This window comes from Phocoena sinus, chromosome 11, assembly GCF_008692025.1.
Source record: "Phocoena sinus isolate mPhoSin1 chromosome 11, mPhoSin1.pri, whole genome shotgun sequence".
Taxonomy (NCBI): domain Eukaryota; kingdom Metazoa; phylum Chordata; class Mammalia; order Artiodactyla; family Phocoenidae; genus Phocoena; species Phocoena sinus.
In genome coordinates, this window is record NC_045773.1 from 68375871 (window position 1) to 68400840 (window position 24970).

The 24970-nt window shown below is 38.3% G+C and overlaps 1 protein-coding gene across 1 annotated transcript in view; it reads left to right on the forward strand.

Moving 5' to 3' along the window:
* Positions 1-24970, forward strand: part of DNAH8 (dynein axonemal heavy chain 8) — a 323349-nt gene that overhangs the window by 146784 nt on the left and 151595 nt on the right. Inside the window, exons 43-56 of the mRNA XM_032647945.1 lie at positions 243-415; positions 2244-2422; positions 7534-7721; positions 10635-10721; positions 10812-10919; positions 12124-12258; positions 13879-14040; positions 16024-16270; positions 16400-16641; positions 16729-16869; positions 18202-18439; positions 22346-22488; positions 23404-23538; positions 24385-24507. Of these exons, the coding sequence (XP_032503836.1) occupies positions 243-415; positions 2244-2422; positions 7534-7721; positions 10635-10721; positions 10812-10919; positions 12124-12258; positions 13879-14040; positions 16024-16270; positions 16400-16641; positions 16729-16869; positions 18202-18439; positions 22346-22488; positions 23404-23538; positions 24385-24507 (2301 nt within the window). The remainder of the gene's footprint in view (positions 1-242; positions 416-2243; positions 2423-7533; positions 7722-10634; positions 10722-10811; positions 10920-12123; positions 12259-13878; positions 14041-16023; positions 16271-16399; positions 16642-16728; positions 16870-18201; positions 18440-22345; positions 22489-23403; positions 23539-24384; positions 24508-24970) is intronic.

The window sequence follows — 24970 nt, forward strand, 5'->3', positions numbered from 1 at the left end:
TACCTTATTGCAACTACTTGTTTATCTGATTGTCTTTTGTCCTCTTCTGTCAGCTCCAGAAGGCAGGAACCATGTCTGTCTTTGTTCACCCATCACAGTGTCAGGCCCAAGGAGGGCCTCAGTAAATATATGTTAAATGAATGAGAATCAATTCGTGAATGAGTGAATAAAAACTGCCCATATGCTTGTGTTCTATGCTACTGCAGTGCAGTACTAATCTCTTTGTATTTCATGTTTTTAAGGTAAAAATGCATATCAAATCAGTTACTGATTTTGAATGGCTAAAACAGAGTAGATTTTACTTCAAGGAAGATTTGGATCAAACAGTGGTGTCTATTACAGATGTTGACTTTATTTACCAGAATGAATTTCTGGGATGCACTGATCGTCTTGTTATCACTCCATTAACAGATAGGTAGGAAACTCCATTTTTATCATTCCATTTTTGTAATTAAGTCATGTGCTTAAAATTGTTTTAAAATTGCATTTGAGGGACTTCCCTGGTGGCACAGTGGTTAAGAATCTGCCTGCCAACGCAGGGGACACGGGTTTGAGCCTTGGTCCGGGAAGATCCCACATGCCACGGAGCAGTTAAGCCTGTGCACCACAACTACTGAGCCTGCGCTCTAGAGCCCGTGAGCCACAACTACCGAAGCCCACTCGCGTAGAGCCCGTGCTGTGCAACAAGAGAAGCCACCGCAGTAAGAAGCCCGCGCACCACAATGAAGAGCAGCCCCGGCTCGCCGCAACTAGAGAAAGCCTGCGCACAGCAACGAAGAGCCAGGGCAACCATAAATAAATAAATTAATTTTAAAAAATTGCGTTTGAAATGTTAACAAAAGCATTGCTGTCGTGTGGGGTCCGTGCTAGCTCATCAAAGTCTAAAAATGAAACAACCATCATTGTTAGTTAAATGCACATATACATTACATTTTTATGAAATAGAAAAAGATAAAAGAGTAAAAGGACGCTTGAATGTTGACTATGAGTAATTTAGTAATGAAGTTTAGATCGCAAGATGGACAAATGTCTCTAGAACCATGAAGGGGGTCATTAGAATTGCAAAGAAGGAAAGGACCTTGGAGGTGGTCTAGTTTAGTCTCCTGGTTTTTCAGATGCGGAAATTAATACCTAAAGTGATGTTTCTTGGCCAGGTCTGAATAATCAGTCAACGGCAGATCTCCTCACCATTCTTTCCAATATAGGACACTAGACAAGAGCTGGGTTTTTTTCATCTTTATATGTCCCGCAATTACCTGGTTCCATATGCTGTGCATAGAAGACAGTACACGTTTGTAGAATTGACTTAAATTGGGTCATAGAACAATGAATTCTGCTGTTACTTTAAATAGGGCTGCCTCCAGGTAAAATTATGATACAGCCAAATTATATCTTCAGCCTCCTCTAGACTCATCCAACCTCCCTTTATTTGCCCAGTCCCATCGCAGCGTAAATTTTTCAGGGTGTTTTCCCTTCAGTCGATGTTTACGTATAAAGCTTCATGTCTTACGAAGCTTTACTAAGTTTGCTTAGATCTGAAGTAAATATAACTGAAGCTGGATTAGGGATACAAGGAGATTCATTATATTGTTCTTTACATGTGTCTAAATGAGCGAAACATTTCATAGTAAAATGATTTACTTGCAATGGTGTGCTGGAGCTGGCTTGTACCAGCATGCAAGAGCCAACGTCATGCATCTCTTCCCAGTTTTGTGCTATCACATTGGTAGCTTGTTATCAGCCATGGTGGAAGTATTTATGCCACAGAAATCAGCAGACATGAAAATCAGATTTAGGAAATTCCCTGGCGGTCCACTGGTAGGACTCCACACTTCCACTGCAGAGGGCATGGGTTCGATCCCTGGTCAGGGAACTAGAATCCCACATGCCATGTGGCATGGCCAAAAAAAAATCAGATTTATTTTTGTTCCTGGAGAGCCCATTGTTAAACATCTGCCAGTACACTGCTGCTTATTTGATTCTCTGACTTGGGATTTATCGTGACCACAATGGAAGGAAGGCCTGCAGGTTTTTTATGTCAGAGTTGAGTGTTTTTGCAAACACTGTATTACTTCTAATGAATATCAGATACTCCAGCCATGTTTGGTTGCCTGTCTCTTATGTGGGCTGCTCAAATTCTAAAACAAACAGGCTCATTCCAATCACACTGGACTTTTGCTTGTGCTTTACTGTAACATGTGTTATCCCATATTCACAATGCTTTATCTCATTCACTTTCGCAGATGCTATATCACTTTGGCACAAGCTTTGGGAATGAACATGGGAGGGGCTCCAGCAGGACCTGCGGGCACTGGCAAAACAGAAACTACGAAAGACATGGGAAGATGCTTGGGAAAATATGTGGTCGTGTTTAACTGCTCAGATCAAATGGATTTCAGGGGGCTAGGAAGGATTTTCAAAGGCAAGTGTCAAACACTTATTTTTGGTGAATTTACTTTTATTGCAGTTAAATGTTATTTTCTGATAGAAGTCTAAAATGATAGTATCCCACATGACCAAAATTAATATAGGTTGATGCATATGTTATTGCCATTTTTCTGGGTCAGGATGGCTGGATATCATCAATTTAATATTGTTCAGTACTATTGCTGGCATTACAGTCCATGAGTTGAATGTGTATTAGATGATGAAAATGGAATCAATTTATTACTGCCTGAAACAATGGTGGAGGAGATAAGATCAGGATAGCAAACTGATTACACATGTGACTTCCCTTCCTGCATTAAATCCCATTGAAATGAAAGATTTTTATTATTTATTTATCTACTTAGTTTTGGCCACGCTGTGTGGCTTATGGGATTTTAGTTCCCCTACTAGGGATCGAACCCGGGCCCTCTGCAGTGAGAGCATGAAAACCTAACCACTGGACCACCAGGGAATTCCTGAAAGATTTTTAAAAAGGATGGTAACACTAGAAAACAAGAAAGAGGGGGGCACCAGCAGATGGGAATTTTTGAGAATATCTGGAAAGATAGATAGCAGGTGGTTTCAGATGGACAAAGAAAAAAGATGAGAGAGCACTTCAGTCTTAGAACTCAGCGCTCTGTGGTCTTCTTTTGGCGATCACATGCAGACCCAAACTTTAAATACTCTCTAAATGATCAAATTTACATCTTTAGCTCAGACTTACCCTTGAAACTCTGGATTCACATAGTACAACTGATATCTACTCCTTGACATCACCACTTAAATATCTTAACAGGTCCAGATTCACTGTATCCAAAACCAAACTCCTGGTCTTCCCTCCCTGTATCTACTTCTTCCTCAGCCTTTCCTGACACACTAAACACCCACTCCATTCTTCCAGATACTTACACACAAATCTTTGACTTATCCTTTACAGCTCTCTTTCTCTCATACTCACATCCAACTGTCAGCAAACACTATTAGCTCTACCTTCAAAATACATCCAACACCAGCCACCTTCTGTTATCCCCACTGCTATCATCCTAGTTCATGCCAATCATCATCTCTCACCAGTGCTACTCCAATAAGCCTCCTAATTGGTCTCCCTGAGTTTACCCTTGTGCTCTCCATTCTAATCTCAAAACTGGTTCCTTCCAATTGTAAGTCAGATCATGACACTCTTCTGCTGAAAACTGGGCACTGGCCTCACTGAGAATAAGAGCCAAAATCCTTACGATGGTCCTGTATTGTTTTATACAGTCACACCTGCTCCTTCCCCATTGCATGGCTGTGACCTTCTGACCTCATCTCCTGATACTGTCCCCTCACTCTCTCTACTACAGCCATTTTGACCTTTGTGATGTTTCCCAAACATCCTGAGGTACACTCCCTCCTCCACATGATTGCCATTCCTTAGATTCTTCTCCCAGATATCCATCCACATAGCTCACTTGATAAAGGGCATCCCCAGCAAACATCATACTATTGAAAATTTGAAAGCATTTTCTTTGAGATGAGATATAAGATGAGGATTTCCATTACTGTTAGTTCTGCTTATCACTGTATTCTGTATCCTGCCCAGTTGCAGGAAGGAACAACAACAATAGCGACAACAAAAATACATAGACTGGAAATAAATAAATATAAAATACAGTTATTTACAAATGATACGGTAGACAGTAAAGAAAATTCAACAAAACTATAGAAAGTAGAATTTAGCAAGTTCACTGGAATATGAAGTCAACACACAAAATAAATTTTATTTTAATTAACCATGCACAAAAAAAAAGAAAATGAAAATTTCAGAAAGATATCACTTAGCACATAATTAAGAGAGTGTGGTATTTGTGTAGGGGTTGATAAATAGACCCGTGGAATATGGTAGAGAATGCAGAAATAGGCCAGGGACACTTGACATATGGAAAAGGTGGTATTGAAAACCAGTGATGAAGAGATAGACTTTGCAATAAGTCATTCTGGTACAATAGATGATTAACATTTAACGAGGGAAATTGGATCCCTACATATATAAAAATTGGATCCCTGTAACATGTATAAAAATCAGTTCTGGGGATTAGACGCTTAAATGTGGTAGGCAAAACATATATGGCTTTTAGAAGGTAATAAAGGCAAATACCTTTGTTCTCAGAGTAGAAAGGGACTTTTTTTACAAAAATTACAAACTACAGAGAAAAGATTGATACACTTAAAACAGGGTAAGAGAATATCCCTGTAATAGATACCATGGGATTGCTCATCCAGCTCTTATCTTTAATTACCTGCCTGTTGGATATATATACATTGTACAGTTCAGATTTGAACTGAGCAGGTCCACTTATACACAATTTTTAAAAATTAATTAATTAATTTATTTTTGGCTGCACTGAGTCTTTGTTGCTGTGCGCAGGCTTTTCTCTAGTTGCAGCGAGCGGAGGTTACTTTTCCTTGCGGTGTGTGGGCTTCTCATTGGGGGGCTTCTCTTGCAGAGCACGGGCTCTAGGCGCACGGGCTTCAGTAGTTGTGGCCCTCAGGGTCAGTAGTTGCGGCCCTTGGGGTCAGTAGTTGTGGCACACGGGCTTAGTCTGCGGCATGTGGGATTTTCCTGGACCAGGGCTCAAACCCACCTGCCCTGCATTGACAGGCAGATTCTTAACCACTGTGCCACCAGGGAAGCCCTACACAGATTTTTTTAAACTAAATACATACTACAGTACTACATGATCTCAGGTTGGTTGAATACCTAGATGTGGAACTGTGGATATGGGAGGACTGATTGCAAAGTTATATATCGATTTTTGACTGTGTGGAATGTCCATGCCCCTAACCCCTGTGTTGTTCAAGGGTCAGTTGTGTGTGTGTGTGTGTGTGTGTGTGTGTGTATACATATATATATATATATGTAATTTTACAGCCTTTTGTGATACATCTCTAAGAAGGAGAAAAAAATAAGCTACAGACTGAGGGAAGATATTTTAACCTGTATAGCTGACAAAAGATTAATATCCAGCATTAAGAAAGATTTTCTTCGGACTTCCCTGGCGGTCCCGTGGTTAAGGCTCTGCGCTTGCATTGCAGGGGGCAAGGGTTCAATTCAATCCCATGCCGCATGGCGTGACAAAAAAAAAAAAAAAAAGAAAGAGAAAGAAAGATTTTCTTCAAATCATTAAGAAATGCAAAACAATAATGGGATAGTATTCTCATTCTTGCCAATTGGTAAGAATCGACAAGTCTGACAAACCACCGTTGGTAAGGGTATGTAGAAACTAACCCTTGGTACTACTTCTGTGTGTGTAAGTTGGTAGCACTGCTTCAGAGAACCGCAAATAAATCAAATTTATTAATTTGATTATATACTGTATGTATTTATACTGTATATGTACAGTATTTTATAGATATATAGAAAAATAGATACAAACACAACAAATTTTGAACGAGCAAAGTACGTAGTGTTTGTGAATACATGTGTAAGAGCAGTAGTTTAGAAACATGCATAGGAACCATTGACATCAAATTCAGGATAGAAGTTACCTCTGGAGAAGGAGGGAGTGTGGATCCAAGAGAGACATACATGGACTTGAACCGTGGTTCTAATATTTTATTCTTTAGGATGAAATCTGGAGCAGAATTGTTAAGATTTGATAGGTGGGTACGTGGGTATTCATTACATTATTCATTATAATTGCCTGACCTTTAAAAAAAATTAAACCCAAAGAATCACTTTTTAATCAAAGAGAAAGTTCTTCTGTGGATCACTCCTGGCTTAAGGGTTGAAGATGGTTGAGAGAAGCAGACTAGAGCACCAGGTAAATCCTAGAATGCCAAAACTATAGCAGAAAGCAGAGAAAAAGAAAAGGAAGTGGCTATCTCCAGTAGTTTTCCTCCATGTAAAAGGTCTGAAGTGGGAGTCCTGACAAAGATCAGTGCCGGGTGGAGGCTTGTGCCAGAGAGGCAAGCACTGCACCAGGTCAGACCTCATGCTCCAGACCCAGAGGGTAAGCTCTCCTGCCTCTCTCATCCCTTCCCCCAAATCGCCAGAGGCAGCCATGCATCCTGCAAACAGGAATTTGCATTTGGAATGAGGAAATACACACATATGAAGAGATAACCAAGTATCATACAATATTTGAAGGCATTAAGGAGGCACTCACAAACAGCAAGGAGACCTACTGACCACTTAACTGGTTAATAGAGGAAACCAAAGAAAATGCAAAAGTAACTAAGATTAATGGCTTCAGAGAGATTCAAGAATTTACCACATACAACCAATTAAAGAAAAAATAAGTTGCTATGAAAAGAATAACAATTGGAATAATCAGAAATTGAAAATAAAAACTGAGAAAAAAACAGAAAACCTACCTTGAGTTGGAATATCTAGCCAAGAGAGTATATTGCAAAAAGAAATGGAAAGTTTGAAAGAAAAATTTAAGGGCCTTGGGGATAGATATATAAGTTCCAATATCCACATAATGGAAATTCCCAAAGGAGAGAGAAGAAAAAGTGTGTGTGGGGGTAGGTGGGGGAAAGCAATAATAAAAGAAAGAAGAGCATTTCATGCAGTTGAAAATAATGAAGGTTTTCATCCTTAGAGAATAGACAGGAGCAATGTTCCCAATATCCAGGTCTTCCTTCGTGCTGGGTTTTGTAAGAAATAAGTAAACATCCTTTTGACCATTCACTGTCTCACCTAGTTTCCTGGCATTTCTCTCATTGCAACAAGAAAGGAACAGAGTGATCTGACCCAGAGGGGGCATCCGTTATTTTGTTAATTTCCCCCAATATTATGGCTGCTTCACCCCCATCCCCACTGGAGGTGGCACATCAAGACTGAATCAAATTTTTGTGGCCCTTCAGCATCCCTGGTGTAATGATGTGTCTATACTTTCATTTTGGCAGTGTACTATTTTCATTGTTTTGGTGATGATGTACAAATAATTAAACCTTTGTATATCACTGGAATTAACTAAGTCTTTGTAAACAGCCAGGTATGAAATTTACATAAATTGTATTTCAATATAAAATTGTTTGAGAGCGCTTTGGAGAAATGATTGCCATCAAGAAGATATATTACAAAGTAAAACTCATCAGATTAACTGTTTTTCATACCAGGTCTTGCACAGTCAGGTTCTTGGGGCTGTTTTGATGAGTTTAACAGAATTGAATTGCCTGTATTATCAGTGGCAGCCCAACAAATTTACATTGTTTTGACAGCAAGAAAAGAGAGAAAAAAACAGTTCATTTTTTCTGATGGTGATTGTGTTGATTTAAATCCAGAATTTGGAATCTTCTTAACAATGGTGAGAACATAGGTTTTATATATTTTTAATTTTTTTATTGAAGTAGTATAGTTGATTTACAATGTTGTATTACTTTCTGGTGTACAGCAAAGTGGTTCAGTTTTATATATGTATATATTCTTTTTCATATTCTTTTCCATTATAGCTTATTGTAAAGATATTGAATATAGTTCCCTGTGATATACTAAGACCTTGTTTTTATCTATTTTATATATAGTAGTTTGTATCTCTAATCCCAAACTCCTAATTTATCCCTCCCCCACCCCCTTTCCCCTTCGGTAAACATAAATTTATTTTCTGTGTCTGTGTGAGTCTGTTTTTGTTTTGTAAATAAGTTCATTTGTGTCATATTTTAGATTCCACATATAAGTGATATCATATGATATTTGTCTTTCTCTGTCTGATTTACTTCACTTAGTATGATAATCTCTAGGCCCATCCATGTTGCTGCAAACGGCATTATTTCATTCTTTTCACCTCCTTGGTCAGGTTTATTCCTAAGTATTTTATACTTTTTGATGCAATTTTAAAAGGGATTGAAGAACATAGGTTTTAAATGCAATTTATTGGTTTAATTGTTACAGACTCAAATAAAAGTAAGCATATATTAGTGGGTAAATGACTGACAATCCAGGGGTCAGAGTATAGTCCCTGTTATATGATTTTTTTTTTTTTGAGTAGTAAAAATAATCCAGACAGAAGATAAAATAGTGATATGTTAAAGATAAAGATAGCTACTGTTTATTGAGCACTAATTTTGTGTAAGGGGACAAGCTAAATATTTTATATATTGTATCAGACAGGGGGGAAGAAGCTACAATAACAATCCCCCAAATTTTAGTGGTTTAAAACCTCAAGGATTTATTATTCTCTCATGCCCCATGTCCACTTCAGGTTGATGGTGTCGGGGTGGAGAGGGCAGGGGATGCTTTACATGTCCTTACTCTGGTACTGTCGCAATCGTTACTGGTTGTTGTAGCAAAGGAAAAAGAGAACAAGAAGAATTATGCTCTGGTTCTTAGGATTTCTGTCCAGAAGTGACAGAGGTCACAACCATTGGTTAAAACAATTCACTTGGCCACACCTCACTTTGAAGGGTCAGTGAGGTATAGTCCCGTAGTATTTTGTATGATGGATATTTTATAACCAAGACACCCGAGGCTCAGGGAAATTAAAAAAACTTGCTCAAGTCACACAGCTAGAGAAAGATGTTATTGTCTGTCTAACATCAAAACCTGACTACTTAACCTCTACACTTGGCTTTTCTCTGACACTTAATAAAGGATGATGGAAATGATTTAAAATTTCCAAAATAATTCAACAAGATCGTATACCAAAGTATTGTAACAAATTCAGTGACCGTGTGATTGAGGGCAGAGCTTTGTGATACAATGTTGTAAAGACAGAAAACCAAAGGCATGAATAAATAGAGGTGTTTATAAATTGGAGAAGTGAAGTTAATGTTGAACTGGTTTTACTGATGCTTTTAAATGATCTCTATTCTGTTAAGTCTCTAAGTCGCAAGATAATACAAGTACTCTGGGTTTTAAGTGTCCTGAGTGGATAAAGATAAATTAGAGGAAGAAAAATCAGAAAATGTTCTGATAAGCTTTAATGTAAGCAGACAACCAGTTAAGCAGCTGGGAGTAAATATTAATAATCCTGACGTGATCAGTTATAACTCAGGAAATTAGATGAAGAAGTTTATTCAGTGTGATGCTGTGGCTCAGAAGAATTTAAAAGAGTCTTAATGTTCCCTTTGGATTAAGAATAGTATTGGAAATATCAATTAGATAATTGCATTAGGCTGTGAATAACTGAGACATGAAAAATAGTGGCTTAACATCTAAGGATGTATTCTCTTAAGATCCTTCAGTGTTTCAACACCATCATGGTTTCCATCTTCAAGGCCACCTTATAACCCAAGATGCTACAGAAGCATCTCTGTTGGAGCCAATTGATTGAATCAACTGCCTTCAAACCGACATCAAGGATATTTCATACACTGTGTCCCTTTGTGACTCACGGTGTAGAATTTAATCACACCAGCTGCAAGGCAGGCTGGGAAATGTGGTTTTAAACCTGGGTGGTGATGCACACAGCTTGCAACTGGGGTTCTGTGCCTAAGGATGAAAAAAAGGAGTATTGAGAGGCAGCCAGTAATGTTTGTATTCCCAGCACCTAGCAAGTTATCTGGCCTATTGACAGTGTCCAGTAAATGCTCAGGGACTGAAGGTTTCTTCATGCACTTTCCTAAAATAACTGCCTCCTCTTTGCCTTACTTGCCTTTGAACCCTCTACTCTTTCCCTTGGGACTTTTGGTTCCGACCTGTCCTCAGACTTTTGCTACTTATTGGCTTCCTTTCCACCTCTACTTTTGTCCTTTTCAATGTTTTTCTCAACATTCCTGTCTTTATTTCCCTTCATCCCCATGTTTTGTTTTGTTTTTTTAAATGGTACTTTGTCAGCCACAGAACTCTAATTCTCACTGCAAAGGATAATTAAAGAGATGAAATAAAAATTACCTAAGTAAACTGATGAATTTTCCTTCTCTTTCGATAACATATTTTAGATCATAATTACCCCAGTATTTATTCAGTTTTCTATTTCCTTTTCTATTTTCTTAATAAATAGATACACAGATACTTAATTTTTGCTACACAGAGTGGTGTGTGTGTGTGCGCATGTGTGTGACTTTATTAGTATAACGAAAATGGAAATGTGTAAGAGGGAGTGATGTGACATTAATAAATATGGATGGTCCAGTACACATTTTTGTGAAAATAGGGACATTTTATGAATCTAATGTTTTTCAATACCCTCTTAGAATCTGACATAGGGATTTGAAATGTATTTGTATTCATGAAATGAAAATTATATCAACAGTTAAAATTAAATAATTTTAATTTTTAGAACCCTGGATATGCTGGGCGCCAGGAACTACCAGAGAACTTAAAAATTCAATTTAGAACTGTTGCTATGATGGTTCCTGATAGACAGGTATGCATCAGGATTTAAAAGCATAATACAGTTTATGTTCTTTACCTGTTTTTCACTAAAGTTGAAAAATCTCACTGTATTCATTTTCAGATCATTATGCGAGTTAAACTTGCAAGCTGTGGTTTTCTTGAAAATGTTATCTTGGCTCAAAAGTTTTATGTACTTTACAAACTCTGTGAAGAGCAACTTACTAAACAGGTAACTTTGTATATCTCTTTTCCTCCTAGCAGAAAACTTGTTTTTTAACTTTGCAATTTTACCTTGATACATGCTAATTAGGGAGTTAAAAAATTCCTTGACTCTTTTCTAAAGTATATTTATAATTAATTTGACCTATTAATTATGTATTTTTATTTTATTTTATTTTTAAAAAATATTTATTTATTTATTTTATTTTTGGCTGCATTGGGCCTTTGTTGCTGTGCACCGGCTTTCTCTAGTTGTGGCGAGCAAGGGGTACTTTTCGTTGTGGTGCACAGGCTTCTCATTGCGGTGGCTTCTCTTGTTGTGGAGCGCGGGCTCTAGGGTGCGCGGGCTTCAGTAGTTGTGGTGCACGGGCTTAGTTGCTCCGCGGCATGTGGGATCTTCCCGGACCAGGGCTCGAACCCATGTCGCCTGCATTGGCAGGCGGATTCTCAACCACTGCGCCACCAGGGAAGCCCCCTAATTACGTATTTTTAAAACTTTCTTAATTTGAAATAATTATAGATTCACAGGAAGTTGCAAAGACGTGTACAAGAGTTCCTGTGCACTCTTCACTCTGCTTCTCAAAGTGTTGACATCTTATAACTATAGTACAGTAACAAAACCAGAAGATCGACATTGGTACAATAAACAGAAATTACTAAGACTTCACCAATTTTTCATGCGCTCATGTGTCTGTGTGTTTGTGTGTGTGTAGTCTTATGCAAACGTGTAGATTCATGTAACCACCACCACAGCCAACATACACAACTGTTTATCACCACAAGGTTCCCTCCTGCTGCCCCTTTATAGCCACACTCACCTCTCTCCCAAATCCGTATAGCCCCTTGTAGCCCTAATCTTTTCTACATCTCTATAATTTTGTTATTTCAAGAATATTACATAAAGGGAATCACATAGTATGTAACCTGTTGGTCATGCATTTTAAATGGTTGCCACTCAGACTATCAGACTGTATTGTTCTCAAAAGATATTTAAGGTGTGAGCACTGTATCACACAGCTTGGTTTTTCCAGAGGAGTGATCATTTTTCAGTCAAAGGAAAGGCGGGAGAATCCAGCTAATAAAACTTTGCCACTCAGCCACTCCAAAACTATAGTGTATAAGTATCAGAATATCTACCTATATGTAATACATAGTGAGGCTACATTTAGAATTTTTCAATTGAATAATCTTTTTTCTTTCTTTTCTCATCTTAGGTTCATTATGACTTTGGGTTGAGAAATATTCTATCTGTACTGAGGACACTTGGATCTCAAAAAAGAGCCAGACCAGAAGAGAGTGAATTAAGCACCGTCATGAGAGGACTAAGAGATATGAACCTTTCTAAATTGGTATCTTTCTTCTCTGAATTAATTTCTCTTTCAGGATTTTGACCTGGCTGACAAGTGGGGGTTGGCTCATAGGAAGCTGTTAACATTAAAAACTGCAGGGAAGTGGGACTTCCCTGGCGGTCCAGTGGTTAGGCCTCCACGCTTCCACTGCAGGGGGCACAGGTTCAGTCCCTGGTTGGGAAACTAAGATGCTGCATGCTGTGTGGGCGCAGAAAAAAAAAAAAAAAAAAAAATTGCAGGGAAGTTACCACTGAGCTGAGCTTTCAGAGGAAGGCAACCCCCCTCCCCCACAAAAAACGCCATGGCTTTGTATGACCCACATGGGCTGCAAATGCATCCTTTTATCAGTTGTGTGCCATGAAACAGGCTTCATCAGTGGGCTCCAGCCCCCAAATGTCAGTCCATTATTCATAATGTTACACAGATTCTAAATATGAAAATCTGGATTCATAGGGAACCGTGAAAGCTTTTTTTTGCTTTCTCTGTATGTGACTAGCTTAGCTATGTCTCTCCCAAAACACCAACACCATTTCTGTTTTCCAAATATGCATTAAAAGTTTGCTGTAGAGATTATAGTAATTATTTCACCGATTTCATGCTTGTCACAATTACAGCCAGGTTGTTTTAAACTGGTTGACGGACAGGTTCATGTGGCTTTTATTCAGGGGCTTCTCTATGCTACATATCATGTCCATGCCCTAGGAGTACAAGGTTGAGAAAGAAATGGATCTTAGGAGCTCGCATTCTAGTTACAAAACTAACAACTAACATCTGTGTAGTTCATGACTATTACAAAACCTATCCAGGGGTATTGTCTTGTTTGAGTCTTACAGCCACTCTGGGGGATATGGGTGGCTATCGTGCTTATTGCCATTTTCCTTATGGGAGAGGCACGTGTGTAGGACTCACCCATAATCACAGTCAGTTGATAAGCTGGAACAAAAGTCCACGAGACTTTCTGATGCTAAATTCTCTGCTCCCTCCAGAGTATAGCTCACTGCCTCCATTAATAATGGTACTCCTGAAACTTCTAGACGAGAGTTCCAGAAAGTATCCGGAGACCCTCCCCCACCAGAGAATGGGAAAAATTCAGAGGGGGTCAGCAGTTGGGCATGGGGCGATCTCTGTATTAAAGGTGTGGTAAATAAGGATTAGAGTCCATTTACTCCAACTTGCTGCTTTCAAGAGAGACTGAACGCTGCTTTGGTGCAGTTTTCCAGCCAGTGTTGGATGAGCCAGACATGCAGGGTTACAGATCTTTTCCTAATTTAAGTGAAGTGTTAATACTCTCTTCTCATGGGATTGGAACTATTACTTGCATGTTTTTAAGGTTAGTGCATATACCTGTCTGTGGGAAGCAGAACATTCATAGGATAAAGAAATGAGATCAGACCTTGGAGCAGTAGACTGGAGAAGACCTTGAATGCCAGGGAACTTTGGGTGCAATGCTGTAGGTAATGTGGATTCCGTGGTGGTGTTTGGGAGAAAGTACTAGGGCATACACATGTGGCTAGGAGAGTAATAAAATGGTTCTCTGGGCATGAAGTGATAAGTGCTGTGAGCGTCTGCTACAAGCTTCGTTGTTGACTGAATGAGTAAATTTGTTCTCTGCCACCTTAGATTGATGAAGATGAACCCCTGTTCCTCAGCTTAATCAATGACCTGTTTCCAGGATTACAGCTAGATAGTAATACTTACGTGGAACTGCAAGCTGCAGTAGCCAACCAGGTTCAACTGGAAGGTTTGATTAACCACCCACCCTGGAATCTCAAGCTTGTGCAGGTAAAACATTTTAAATCTGTTATCAGTATGATGCTCAGTGGGTGTTGTTAAAGATTGTCATTTGAAGAGAAGAACTTGTGAAATTAGTCTTACTGAATGTAAACGTTGAAAGTAAATTAAAACACATCATTGCAAGAAGAGTCCTCAGTGAGAGGTGTTGGTCCCAGGGATGTTAGTGTGGATTTATACTAATCAAGCAGTTACTGAAGTTACTTGCACCTGATGAGGTTAGGTTAGGTGGTAGCCAGAATCTCGAGAACAATTGGGAGGGGATAGTAGGTTATAAAAACGCAGGGAGATGGAATGACCCAGCTGGCTCTTGTGCCAGTCGGGCAGCATCTCCCATAGCTGGGGGCCTTCATAGGGCATGGAGCCTGAGGAATCTGGGGGTGGTACTTTGCTCCTGCTTTGTGTGTGGGCATGTTCACACCTAAACTCAATCCTTTGCCTGTGTCTCTTGGTGTGTTTCTGTCCGTCACATTTCATCCTTGTGACAACCTACCAGTGATTTTACCAAGCAGAGCCAAGAAGCTGTAGCAGAGATGCTGCATTAAATCCCCACGAGCCTGATGCATTGGGGGTATTTTCCAGGGCTTTTGGAAAATGAAGGTGCCGAAATTGTGGAGAGTGTTAAAAACTTCATTTGAAAAAGAGCGATTCTTTTTTTAACTTACTCTTCTTGCCACATTGTAAGCAGTTCAAGTGTATGAGACAGATCCAAATCTTACAAGGAAATATATAGGGAAAAAAAATCAAAGTGTTTTTCATCATCTATGTTTGGGAAACCATTAAACATTTTTTTAAAATTTCTGGGAAAACGTCATTTTACATGTGATATGTATACAGTGTATTGAGTACTGAAATCTTAGTCACCTCATTTGGTGGGGCACTAGAATATTGTGTTTTTATTTAATGTCAAACACATTACTGGCGAGTATAATATGGCCAGTACCTCTGCTGCTTTTAAACTATGGATTACAGAGGTAATACATTTCTACCTAAAATGTGAGGAGAATAACTCAAATTTTACCTCTGATCAGCTGTGAGACCTTTGAATTGTTATTTTTATTAAAAGAAAAGATAGACAGGAGATTGTAATAGACACTGTCCATGTCCTTACTATGTCTTCTTGAATCTCTTTTACCATATCCATGCGCCCCTTCCCCCGCTTCTAGAACTGTGATTCCAATCCCACATATATATACCACTTTCTGCAGGAGGGTTCACCAACCCCACATTTTTTGGCAGGCACAAAGCGCAGGCAGTGCATGGGAGTTTATTTTCCCCTGCTCCCAAAATAACCTTCTTTAGTTAAGGAGTTGTGGGTGATATAGTAGGAAAGTCAAGCTCTCCTGCTTCCAGATGGAACAAACACAGAGGTGTGACTTATGTTCCAAAGTGCCCCGCAGGGCCAGTCTTAAGTCTCCCTGCTACAGGATTTTGTCCTCAATCACACCTTGTTTGACCTCTCCCCATTCTGTCCTGCTTCCCTTACTCCATTAAAAGTTTCCCTGGTGAACACTCACTTGCACAGGACTCCTCACCTCGAGGCGTGCTTCTGGGGAACCGGAAGCCTGGTGTGTGTGTAACTTGGGTCTTGGCTGAGTTGGTTTGTACTGCTGCTTTCTACCACGGGGGGGCAATATCACCACACAAACTGCTCCTTATGCATCAGCAAACTAAAATCACAAGGAACAGTAGTTTGAGACCCCAAAACTAGATCCTGAATTAACTATTTCCAAAATGTAATTAAAGTTCCACATTGTCATTACTTTATCACTTATATCGTTTTATAACGTGCCGCTCATTTGCTATCCACCTCTAGTAAGACAAAAAAAACTTTTGGGGGGGGCATATTCTCTTCTTTTAAATAGTGAACAAGTTACTTCAATGAAAAGCCTATTTAAAGCCTTTAAAATTTCTGCACAAAACTTCTATGAATGTCATAAGTTACATTTTTCAATGGATTATCTCATTGTGTAGTTATATGAGACGTCTCTGGTACGCCATGGTTTGATGACTCTTGGGCCCAGTGGTTCTGGGAAGACAACCGTTATAACAATCCTGATGAAGGCACTAACAGAATGCGGGAGGCCTCATAGAGAAATGCGAATGAATCCAAAAGCTATTACGGCTCCTCAGATGTTTGGCAGACTGGACACGGCGACCAATGATTGGACAGATGGGATTTTTTCTACTCTGTGGAGAAAAACATTAAAAGCTAAAAAGGGTACACATAAACTCTTTTCTGGTGCTCATTCTTTTCCCCTGCCAGTTTATCAATAACACAGTATTGGTTTAATTTTCTGTTTTGATTATCTGCAGGTGAAAAGTGATTTTCTGTTTTCATTATTGGCAGGTGAAAACATTTTCCTCGTTTTAGACGGCCCTGTTGATGCCATTTGGATCGAGAACTTAAATTCCGTGTTGGATGACAACAAAACCCTCACACTGGCCAATGGAGATCGCATCCCCATGGCCCCTAATTGTAAGCTTTTGTTTGAAGTCCACAATATTGAGAACGCCTCTCCGGCCACGGTTTCTAGGATGGGCATGGTCTACATCAGCAGCTCTGCTCTCAGCTGGAGGCCAATACTGCAGGTGGGGACGACAGACCCACAGAAGCGCGTTCAGTGTATTTCCACGTCTCACTCTCTTATAAACAGAGACTCTGTTTCTTTGCTGCAGGCGTGGTTGAAGAAGCGTACTACACAGGAAGCTTCTGTATTCCTAAGTCTGTATGATAAAATATTTGAGGATATATATACATTTATGAAACTGAGCCTCAGTCCAAAAATGCAACTCTTAGAGTGCAACTATATTGTGCAAGTAAGTTGTTTTCTTTGTACACTCACGACTTAGATGTGAGATTTCCACCCCCACACACACACACCACTCAGTTGCAGTTTAGAGATATCTGAGATGGAAAATTCACGCAGTCCGTCAGAATCTTTTTGTGATGTGGAAGTGAAGCCTCTGAGAAGTTTGATTCCTATTAAAGATCTTATTGGCGCTCTTACTGCCATCTCTTCATGAGTTTCACTTCCCAGGGCGGTATTGTCAGGGGAAGAGGAATGAACTATCTTTCCCATCGTCAAGCTTAGCATAACCTTCCCAGAAAGAGTGTCCAAAAATGAGAGTAGACTAAATAAATAAAGCTGGAAGTTCTACAGAAAAGCACAACAAGGAGCTGGTGGCAAGCAGGAAAATTTGGGTGGCAGTCTTGGCTTTGCAAATTTACTACACATATTGGATAGGGAAAACCTTTGAACAATTCTCCAAGTATTTTGTAGAATTATGTTTTTCCCCCTCTTCTCAGTTTTTCTTATTAGTCTTTGGAAGAAACAGAACCAAGCATAGATTTTTCAGAGGCTCTCCTGATTCTAGTCCATAGGTGATCTCTCATTATCCCATTCTAGTGCTTTGATTCTCTCCTAGTGTAAGGGATATCAGTCAGGGAGGGTGGGTAGCTTAGAACTGATACATGAGGCCCAAATTAAGTGCAAATCTTATCTTGAAATAATCTTGTTATGAAAGACAAAGGATATCTTACTGTAGGTACATTTCTTTCTGATGCCATATGGGGTTTGGCACACTTTTTATTAGAGGGGCAAATAAGTGTTTTAGACTTTGCACAACTTTCTGTCTCAGCCCCTCAGCACTTCAGTTGCGTTGCAAAAGCGGCCAGACGCAATGAACTAGTGTGACTGTGTTTCAGTAAAACTTTATTTGCCAAACAGGTGGCTGGCCCCTGGGGCACAATTTGCTGAGCCTTACAACGTGTTAAAATAAATAAAATCTTTGATCTATAAAATTTGGAATACCCAAACTTTAGAACCAGAAGCTACCTTAGGGAACATCTAGTCTAGGCCTTTTGCTTTTTAGATCAGGAAACTGAGACTCAGAGATGTTAGTGGCATGAGCCGGGATACCTCCAGATTCCCAGTTTGGCATCCTTTCTGCTAGATCATGCAGTCCGCCTAAAGCACAATGGCCTTTCTTCTAAATGCTGCTAGCTGTAGGACACTGATCAAGCAATATCTGGAGATATATTTGTTTTCTTCTGTCTTTCTCTCCTTTTAAATTTATTATTGTTTTTAAATGTTTATTTAAAATATCTAAATACAAACCTTTATTTTATTGTATTTTAAATATTTTCAGTCTCTCAATCTTCTGGAAGGTTTAATTCCCTCCAAAGAAGAAGGTGGCATTTCATGTGTCGAACATCTTCATAAATTATTTGTGTTTGCTCTAATGTGGAGTTTAGGAGCCCTTCTGGAATTGGAAAGCAGAAACAAGCTTGAAGCCTTTTTACGAAATCATGAAAGCAAGTTAGACTTACCAGAAATACCTAAGGGCACGAATCAAACCATGTATGAGTTTTATGTTACTGATTATGGTAAGCACAGTGACTTATACCTGAAATAAAATGACATTTTTTTTAATGGAAAAAAGATAAACTCTGTAAACTCTTCTGTGGGGAAATATTAAACCAATCATGAATAACATAATTGCTAATACCATTTTTAAAGGGCATATATGCAAGGAACAGTAGGATTTTGCATATGGGCCAGGCTGGGAACAGTTATAGAGGCTCTTGACTTCTCCTCCTTTTGCGGTGGTCTCAGTGAAATCTAACATAAATAAGTTAGCAACACTTCTTTCAGCATCTATTTTTCTCTTACTTGAAGAGGAAGGGTAGCAGTATAGAGAACACAGATTCTTCATGTTGCAAAGCATGGTAATTAATGCTCATGACAGATCAGTCTTAGAACTTCTCTGTTGGAAATGTCAGAATAAGCAGAGAATGAACCAAGCAGATGGGATCCTACTTACACGTCGCAGACTCGGCAAAGTCCAGTGCTGTCACCTCAGCCCCCTAGCCTCCTGTGTGTGGTAGGGCCCAGCTCACCTCTCCCTAAAAGAAACTAACAATTAAATGCACCCTTAAATCTAGCTATGAATTCTCTTAGAATCTAGAGCCAATCCAAAGATGGTTCTTTGAAAAGATCGATAAAATTCGTAAATCTCTTACCAGAGATATCAGGGGAAAAAAAAGAGAAGACATAAATTACCATGATTCAGAATGAAGGAAGGAACATTACTACAAACCCTAAAGACATTAAAAAATAAGAAGTGAGTATTAGAAACAAAATAAGAAGTGAATATTAGAAACAATGTCAATGTTATACATTTGACAATGTAGATGAAATGGATAAATTCTCTGAAAGACACAAACGACCAAACCTCATCAAGAAGAAATAGATATCCTAAGTATCCCTATATCTACTAAAAATTTTTGATTTATAGTTAAAAACCTTCCCACAGAGAAAACTGCAGGCCCGGATGACTTCACTGGTGAAGTACATCAAATTCTTAAGAAAGAAATAATACCAATTCATTCTGCATAAACTCTTCCAAAATATAGAAAATGTAAGGAAGAAACACTTCCCATCCCACCTTACAAGGGTTTGTAAGTGTTGTCCTGATACCAGAAACAGAGAAAGACATTACAAGAAAAGAAAACTATAGACCATTATCCCTCAAGAATATTGACACACATTTCTTAATACAATTTTAACAAATGAAATTCAATAGTATATAAAAGGATAACATATTGAGTTCCAGTGGGTATTTATTCTAGGGATGGAAGGTTGGATTAACATTTAAAAACCAGTCAATGTAATTCACCATATTAATAGAGTAAAAACCAAACAAATTATATAGTCCTCTAAATCAATGCAAAAAGAGCACCTGGGGACATCCCTGGTGGTCCAGTGGTAAGACTCTGTGCTCCCAATGCAGGGGGCCTAGCTTCGATCCCTGGTTGGGGAACTAGATCCCACATGCCTGTCGCAACTAAGAGTCCACATGCCACAACTAAGAGTCTGTGTGTCGCAACTAAGAAGTTTGCATGCCACAAGGAAGATCCCACGTGCCGCAACTAAGACCTGGCATGGCCAAAATAAATAAATAAACATTTTTTTAAAAAAGCATTTGATGAAATTGTACATCCTTCCATGATAAAACAGTACACTAGGAATAGAAACTTTATCATTCTGATAAAGAATATCTGCAAAAAAATCTAACATTATACTTAATGGTGAAAGACTGAATACTTTCTTCCCAAGATCAGGAACAAGACAAGAATATTCTTTTCTCACCACTTCTATTAGACGTTGTACTACAGGTTCTAGCCAGTGCAATAAGACAGTAAATAAATAAACATGAACAAACAAATGAAATACCTATAGATTGGAAAAGAACACATAAATCTCTCTTTATTTGCAGATAATATAACCGTCCTCTAAAAAATTAGAACTAGTAAATGAGTTTATTAAGGTCACAGAATGAAAGAACAATGTATAATAATAATTTGTATTTCTACATGCTCACAACAAATTGGAAATTGAAATTTTAATATACCATTTAAAATAGCATTCAAAAAATGAAATATATAGGGATAAATTTAACAAAATATGTATAAGATCTGTGTACTGAAAACCACAAAATTGCTGAGAGAAATAAATGGAAAGCTAAATCACATTTACAAATCAGAAAACTCAGTATTGTTAAGATGTTATTTCTCTCCAAATTGATCTACAGATTCTGTGCAATCATAGTGAGAATTCCAATAGACTTTTTTTGGTTGAAATTTATAACTGAATTATAAAATTTTATGGAAATGCAAAGGATTTAGAATAACCAAATCAATTTTTTTTTTTTTTTTTTTTTTTTTTGCGGTACATGGGCCTCTCACTGTTGTGGTCTCTCCCGTTGCGGAGCACAGGCTCCGGACGCGCAGGCTCAGCGGCCATGGCTCACGGGCACAGCCGCTCCGCGGCATATGGGATCTTCCTGGACTGGGGCGCGAACCTGTGTGCCCTGCATTGGCAGGCGGACTCTCAACCACTGCGCCACCAGGGAAGCCCCCAAATCAATTTTTAAAAAACAAAGTTGGAGCACTCATACATCCTGATTTCATTAAAATCTATTTGAAAGTCACTATGAAAATAAAATTCCCATTCCAGCCACAGAATGGGAAGAAATGTTTGAAAAATATGTATCTGATAAAAGAATTTTATCCAGAGTACATAAAGAACTCTTGCAATTCAATAATAACAAGCGGCCAGCCAATCCAAATTTCTTAAATAGGCAATAATTTTAAATAGATGCTACACCAAAGAAGATTTATGAATGGTGAAAAAAGCACATGAAAAGATATTCAACATGATTGGTCATCAGGGAAATGCAAAATCATTACACAGACACTAGAATGACTAAATTCTAATTAATTTAATGGCTAAAATTAAAAGGTTACTAATACCAAATATTGGAGAGAATGTGGAACAAGTGGAGCTCTCACATCCAATAGTATATCCACTCTGCTAACTACACAACGGTACACAATATACAGCCACTTTGAAAAACACTTCGGCAGTTTCTTAGAAGTTAAACATGCACTTAACCCTAGAACTCTGTAATTTGCAAGGAAAGTTGAAATTGAGGTTATTCCCCCAGTGATGAATGTTTGCTTTGCTACTATCAAATGTGTGCTCCTCTGCTCTCTTTCCATGCATTCTGCATACACAGTAACTTTTTTGGTACAATTCTGAATCATGGTATCTTTTGGAAGATCTTTAAAATGGCAGTTAAATTCAAGAATGCAATACCAACAATGCAAGTCATTCAATTTAAATGGCAAAATTAAAAAAAAATTCTCATCAAGTTTGCATAGCCAGCAGCGATTCCGACATAATAGATTGAAAGGAGCGTTCCAGAGATGATAAAATGTAAATAAAATATTTTTCTTAGAATTGATGAAATGCACTTACAATAATTGTTATAACAATAATATCAGTCAGTAAATTAGCAGTGACTATAAGTCTGGAATCTGGGCACTCTGTTAACACTAGTTTTAGGGCCAGGTTTATTTTTTCCCATTTCTCATGGCAAACATCCTATGTCCAGTAATCTACAATCCCTTTTTTGGTCTTTCCCATCCTTTTAGTTAATGTGATTTTCCTACTAGATACTAAACATGTCATTGGTTGTAATTCCATCTCAGACCAAGATCTCTCTAGATAAATAATTAGCAATTTAAAGCTGACTTTGTAAAGAGGCAAAAACAAATTTAAATTATCAAATGCCACATACATTAGATAAGCAGATATGTTAACGTGTTTTACAAAAATATTTTAAATGTTTATGTATTTCTGTTAATTGTTTATAGCACTTGTGTTTTGTATTGAGATAACTTCTGAAGAATGCAGTTTTATTAAGATCAGCTTTAATTATTGTATAGGTGATTGGGAGCATTGGAGTAAGAAACTTCAGCCATATTATTATCCAACTGACCGTGTTCCGGAATATTCATCAATTTTGGTTCCAAATGTTGACAATGTTAGAACAAATTTTTTGGTAGACACCATTGCAAAACAGCATAAAGTAAGTTTGATAGTTTTGTCGACTGAAAAAAAAATGCACAACCTAAAAGTTGAGAGTTATGTTTTATTTGGTGGACATTCTTAGGACTTCAAGCCTGGGACACAGCATCTCAGATAGCACTGAGAAAAATGCTCCAAAGAGGCAAGGCGGGTGGGGGGAAGCCAGAATATACAGAAGTTTTTGCAACAGAAGACCAGGTAGTTGGAGCACCAAAGAATTACCGTTAATGAGAAAAAACCCCAGATATCTCAAGTTAAGGAATTTAGTGCTTTTCTGGGGTATGGGAAGATACAAGAGTCTGGGCTCACTGAAATCATCCTTTGGATACACACCTCAGCTATCTGGGGCCAGTATCCCGTGTTTTCTCTTCCTGGGTCTCCTCAGGGTGCGCCGTCTGGGTGGCTGTAATGCAGTGGCTTGATGGCTGCAACATCCTCATTACTGATATGGCAGGCAATATTTTAGTTTCAGTTTCTTAGATTATTGCAAACCATGTAAGAAAACACATCCCTTTTTACACCTATTGGTGGAAAAATTAAAGTACAAGGGCCAGAGGTGGTGTCATTTCAGGGAAACCTATTTGCAAATGAACTCCAGGTCCCAAGATTCACTCCAACTCAATCTTCCCTGAAATGCTGACTTCCAGCGTGCTAAGGAAAGTGGGTATCTGCTTACAAAGTCCTTTCCTAGTGGTTACGTGACTGCTCACCCACACTTCTTCCAGCACTTTTATAGCATATATTTTACATTTAAATCTTAATTCACTAGGATTTATTTTGATGTAGGTCTAATCCTTAAAAGTATCAAAAATTAGTTGTATTCGTTATTAGAATGAAAGAATGGCTACTAGAACCTTAATATATTAAAACTAAACATCTTATAACACCTTTCAACATGATTATCCTACGATTGCAGGCTGTTTTACTCACGGGGGAGCAGGGAACTGCAAAAACTGTAATGATTAAGGCCTATTTGAAAAAATATGACCCCGAAATACAGTTATCTAAAAGTCTGAACTTTTCATCTGCCACAGAACCAATGATGTTTCAGGTAAAAACTCATCACTTGCTGCAGTCATTATCATATTAATATATTAAGTGATTGATACAATTAAAATCTGTATGCAAATAAAACATTGCTATATATATATAGTTTGTCCCTCAGTATCCATGGGGGATTAGTGCCGGGATCTCTGCTGGTATCAAAATCTGTGGATGCTCTAGTCCCTTACATAAAATGGGTAGTGTCTGCATATAACCTGTGCACATCCTTCCATATACTCCAAAATAATCTCTAGATTACTTACAATACCTAGTACAATGTAAATTCTATGTAAATAGTTGTAAATGCAATATAAGTGCTAAGTAAATAGTTTCCAGTGTGAGGCAAATTCAGGTTTTGCTTTTTGGAACTTGCTGGAATATTTTTTTCCAAATACTTTTGATGGAAGTTGGTTGAATCCAAGGATGTGGAAGCTGTGGATATGAAGGGCTGACTGTATCTCTCTCTCTCTCTCTCTCTCTCTCTCTCTCTCTCTCTCTCTCTCTCTCTCTATATATATATATATATATATATATATATATCTCAAAAGAATTGGTGTTTAAGTTGGCATTCAGCTGTTTAACCTTCCTAAGGCTGACCCTGAGGCCAAATCCAAATAGCATGTTTTGGCCTAATATTGAAGCTGAAGCTGAACATTGGAATGTCTTTTAATATAAATTAATGATTAATATTCCAACAACTTATTTTTTAAAGTTTGCAATATTTATTTTAATAACAATATTTACATATATTAAATAAATAAGTCAATTATATTCTACTCTGAAAAGCGTGTTCATCATTTTTAGAAATGGATTGAAATGTAATGCATAAGACAGACTATTTCCTTTTCTCTAGAGAACAATTGAAAGCTATGTGGATAAGAGGATGGGAAGCACATATGGGCCGCCTGGAGGCAGAAAAATGACTGTATTTATTGATGATATTAATATGCCCATGATTAATGAATGGGGAGATCAGGTAGGACTAAAATATCTCATGTAAATGATATTTAATCGGTATTCTTAGTGACATATGAAAAGATCAATAACTGGCACTTTATTAAGCCTAGTAACAATTCTCAGTCTTTTTTGGCTTCTTGGTTATAGATGACATTCTTCCTTCTTGAAATCCCTATATGCTTCCCCCCAACACTCCCTCTGCCTCTCTGGCTGCTTGATTTCAATGTGCTTTCTGGCTTCCTTCTTCCTTTCCCCAGGGTTTTATCTTCGTTCTCTTATTTCCCACTCTATATACTCTCTCCCAGGAGTACCTGATGTTTAGAAAACACTTTTTTTTCTTTTTGGCTGCGCCGCACAGTATGCGGGATCTTAGCTTCCTCACCAGGGATTGAACCCGTGCCCCTGCAGTAGAAGCACAGAGTCCTAACCACTGGACCACCAGGGAGTTCCCAGAAAACAATTTTTAAAAAAACCCAAAACTC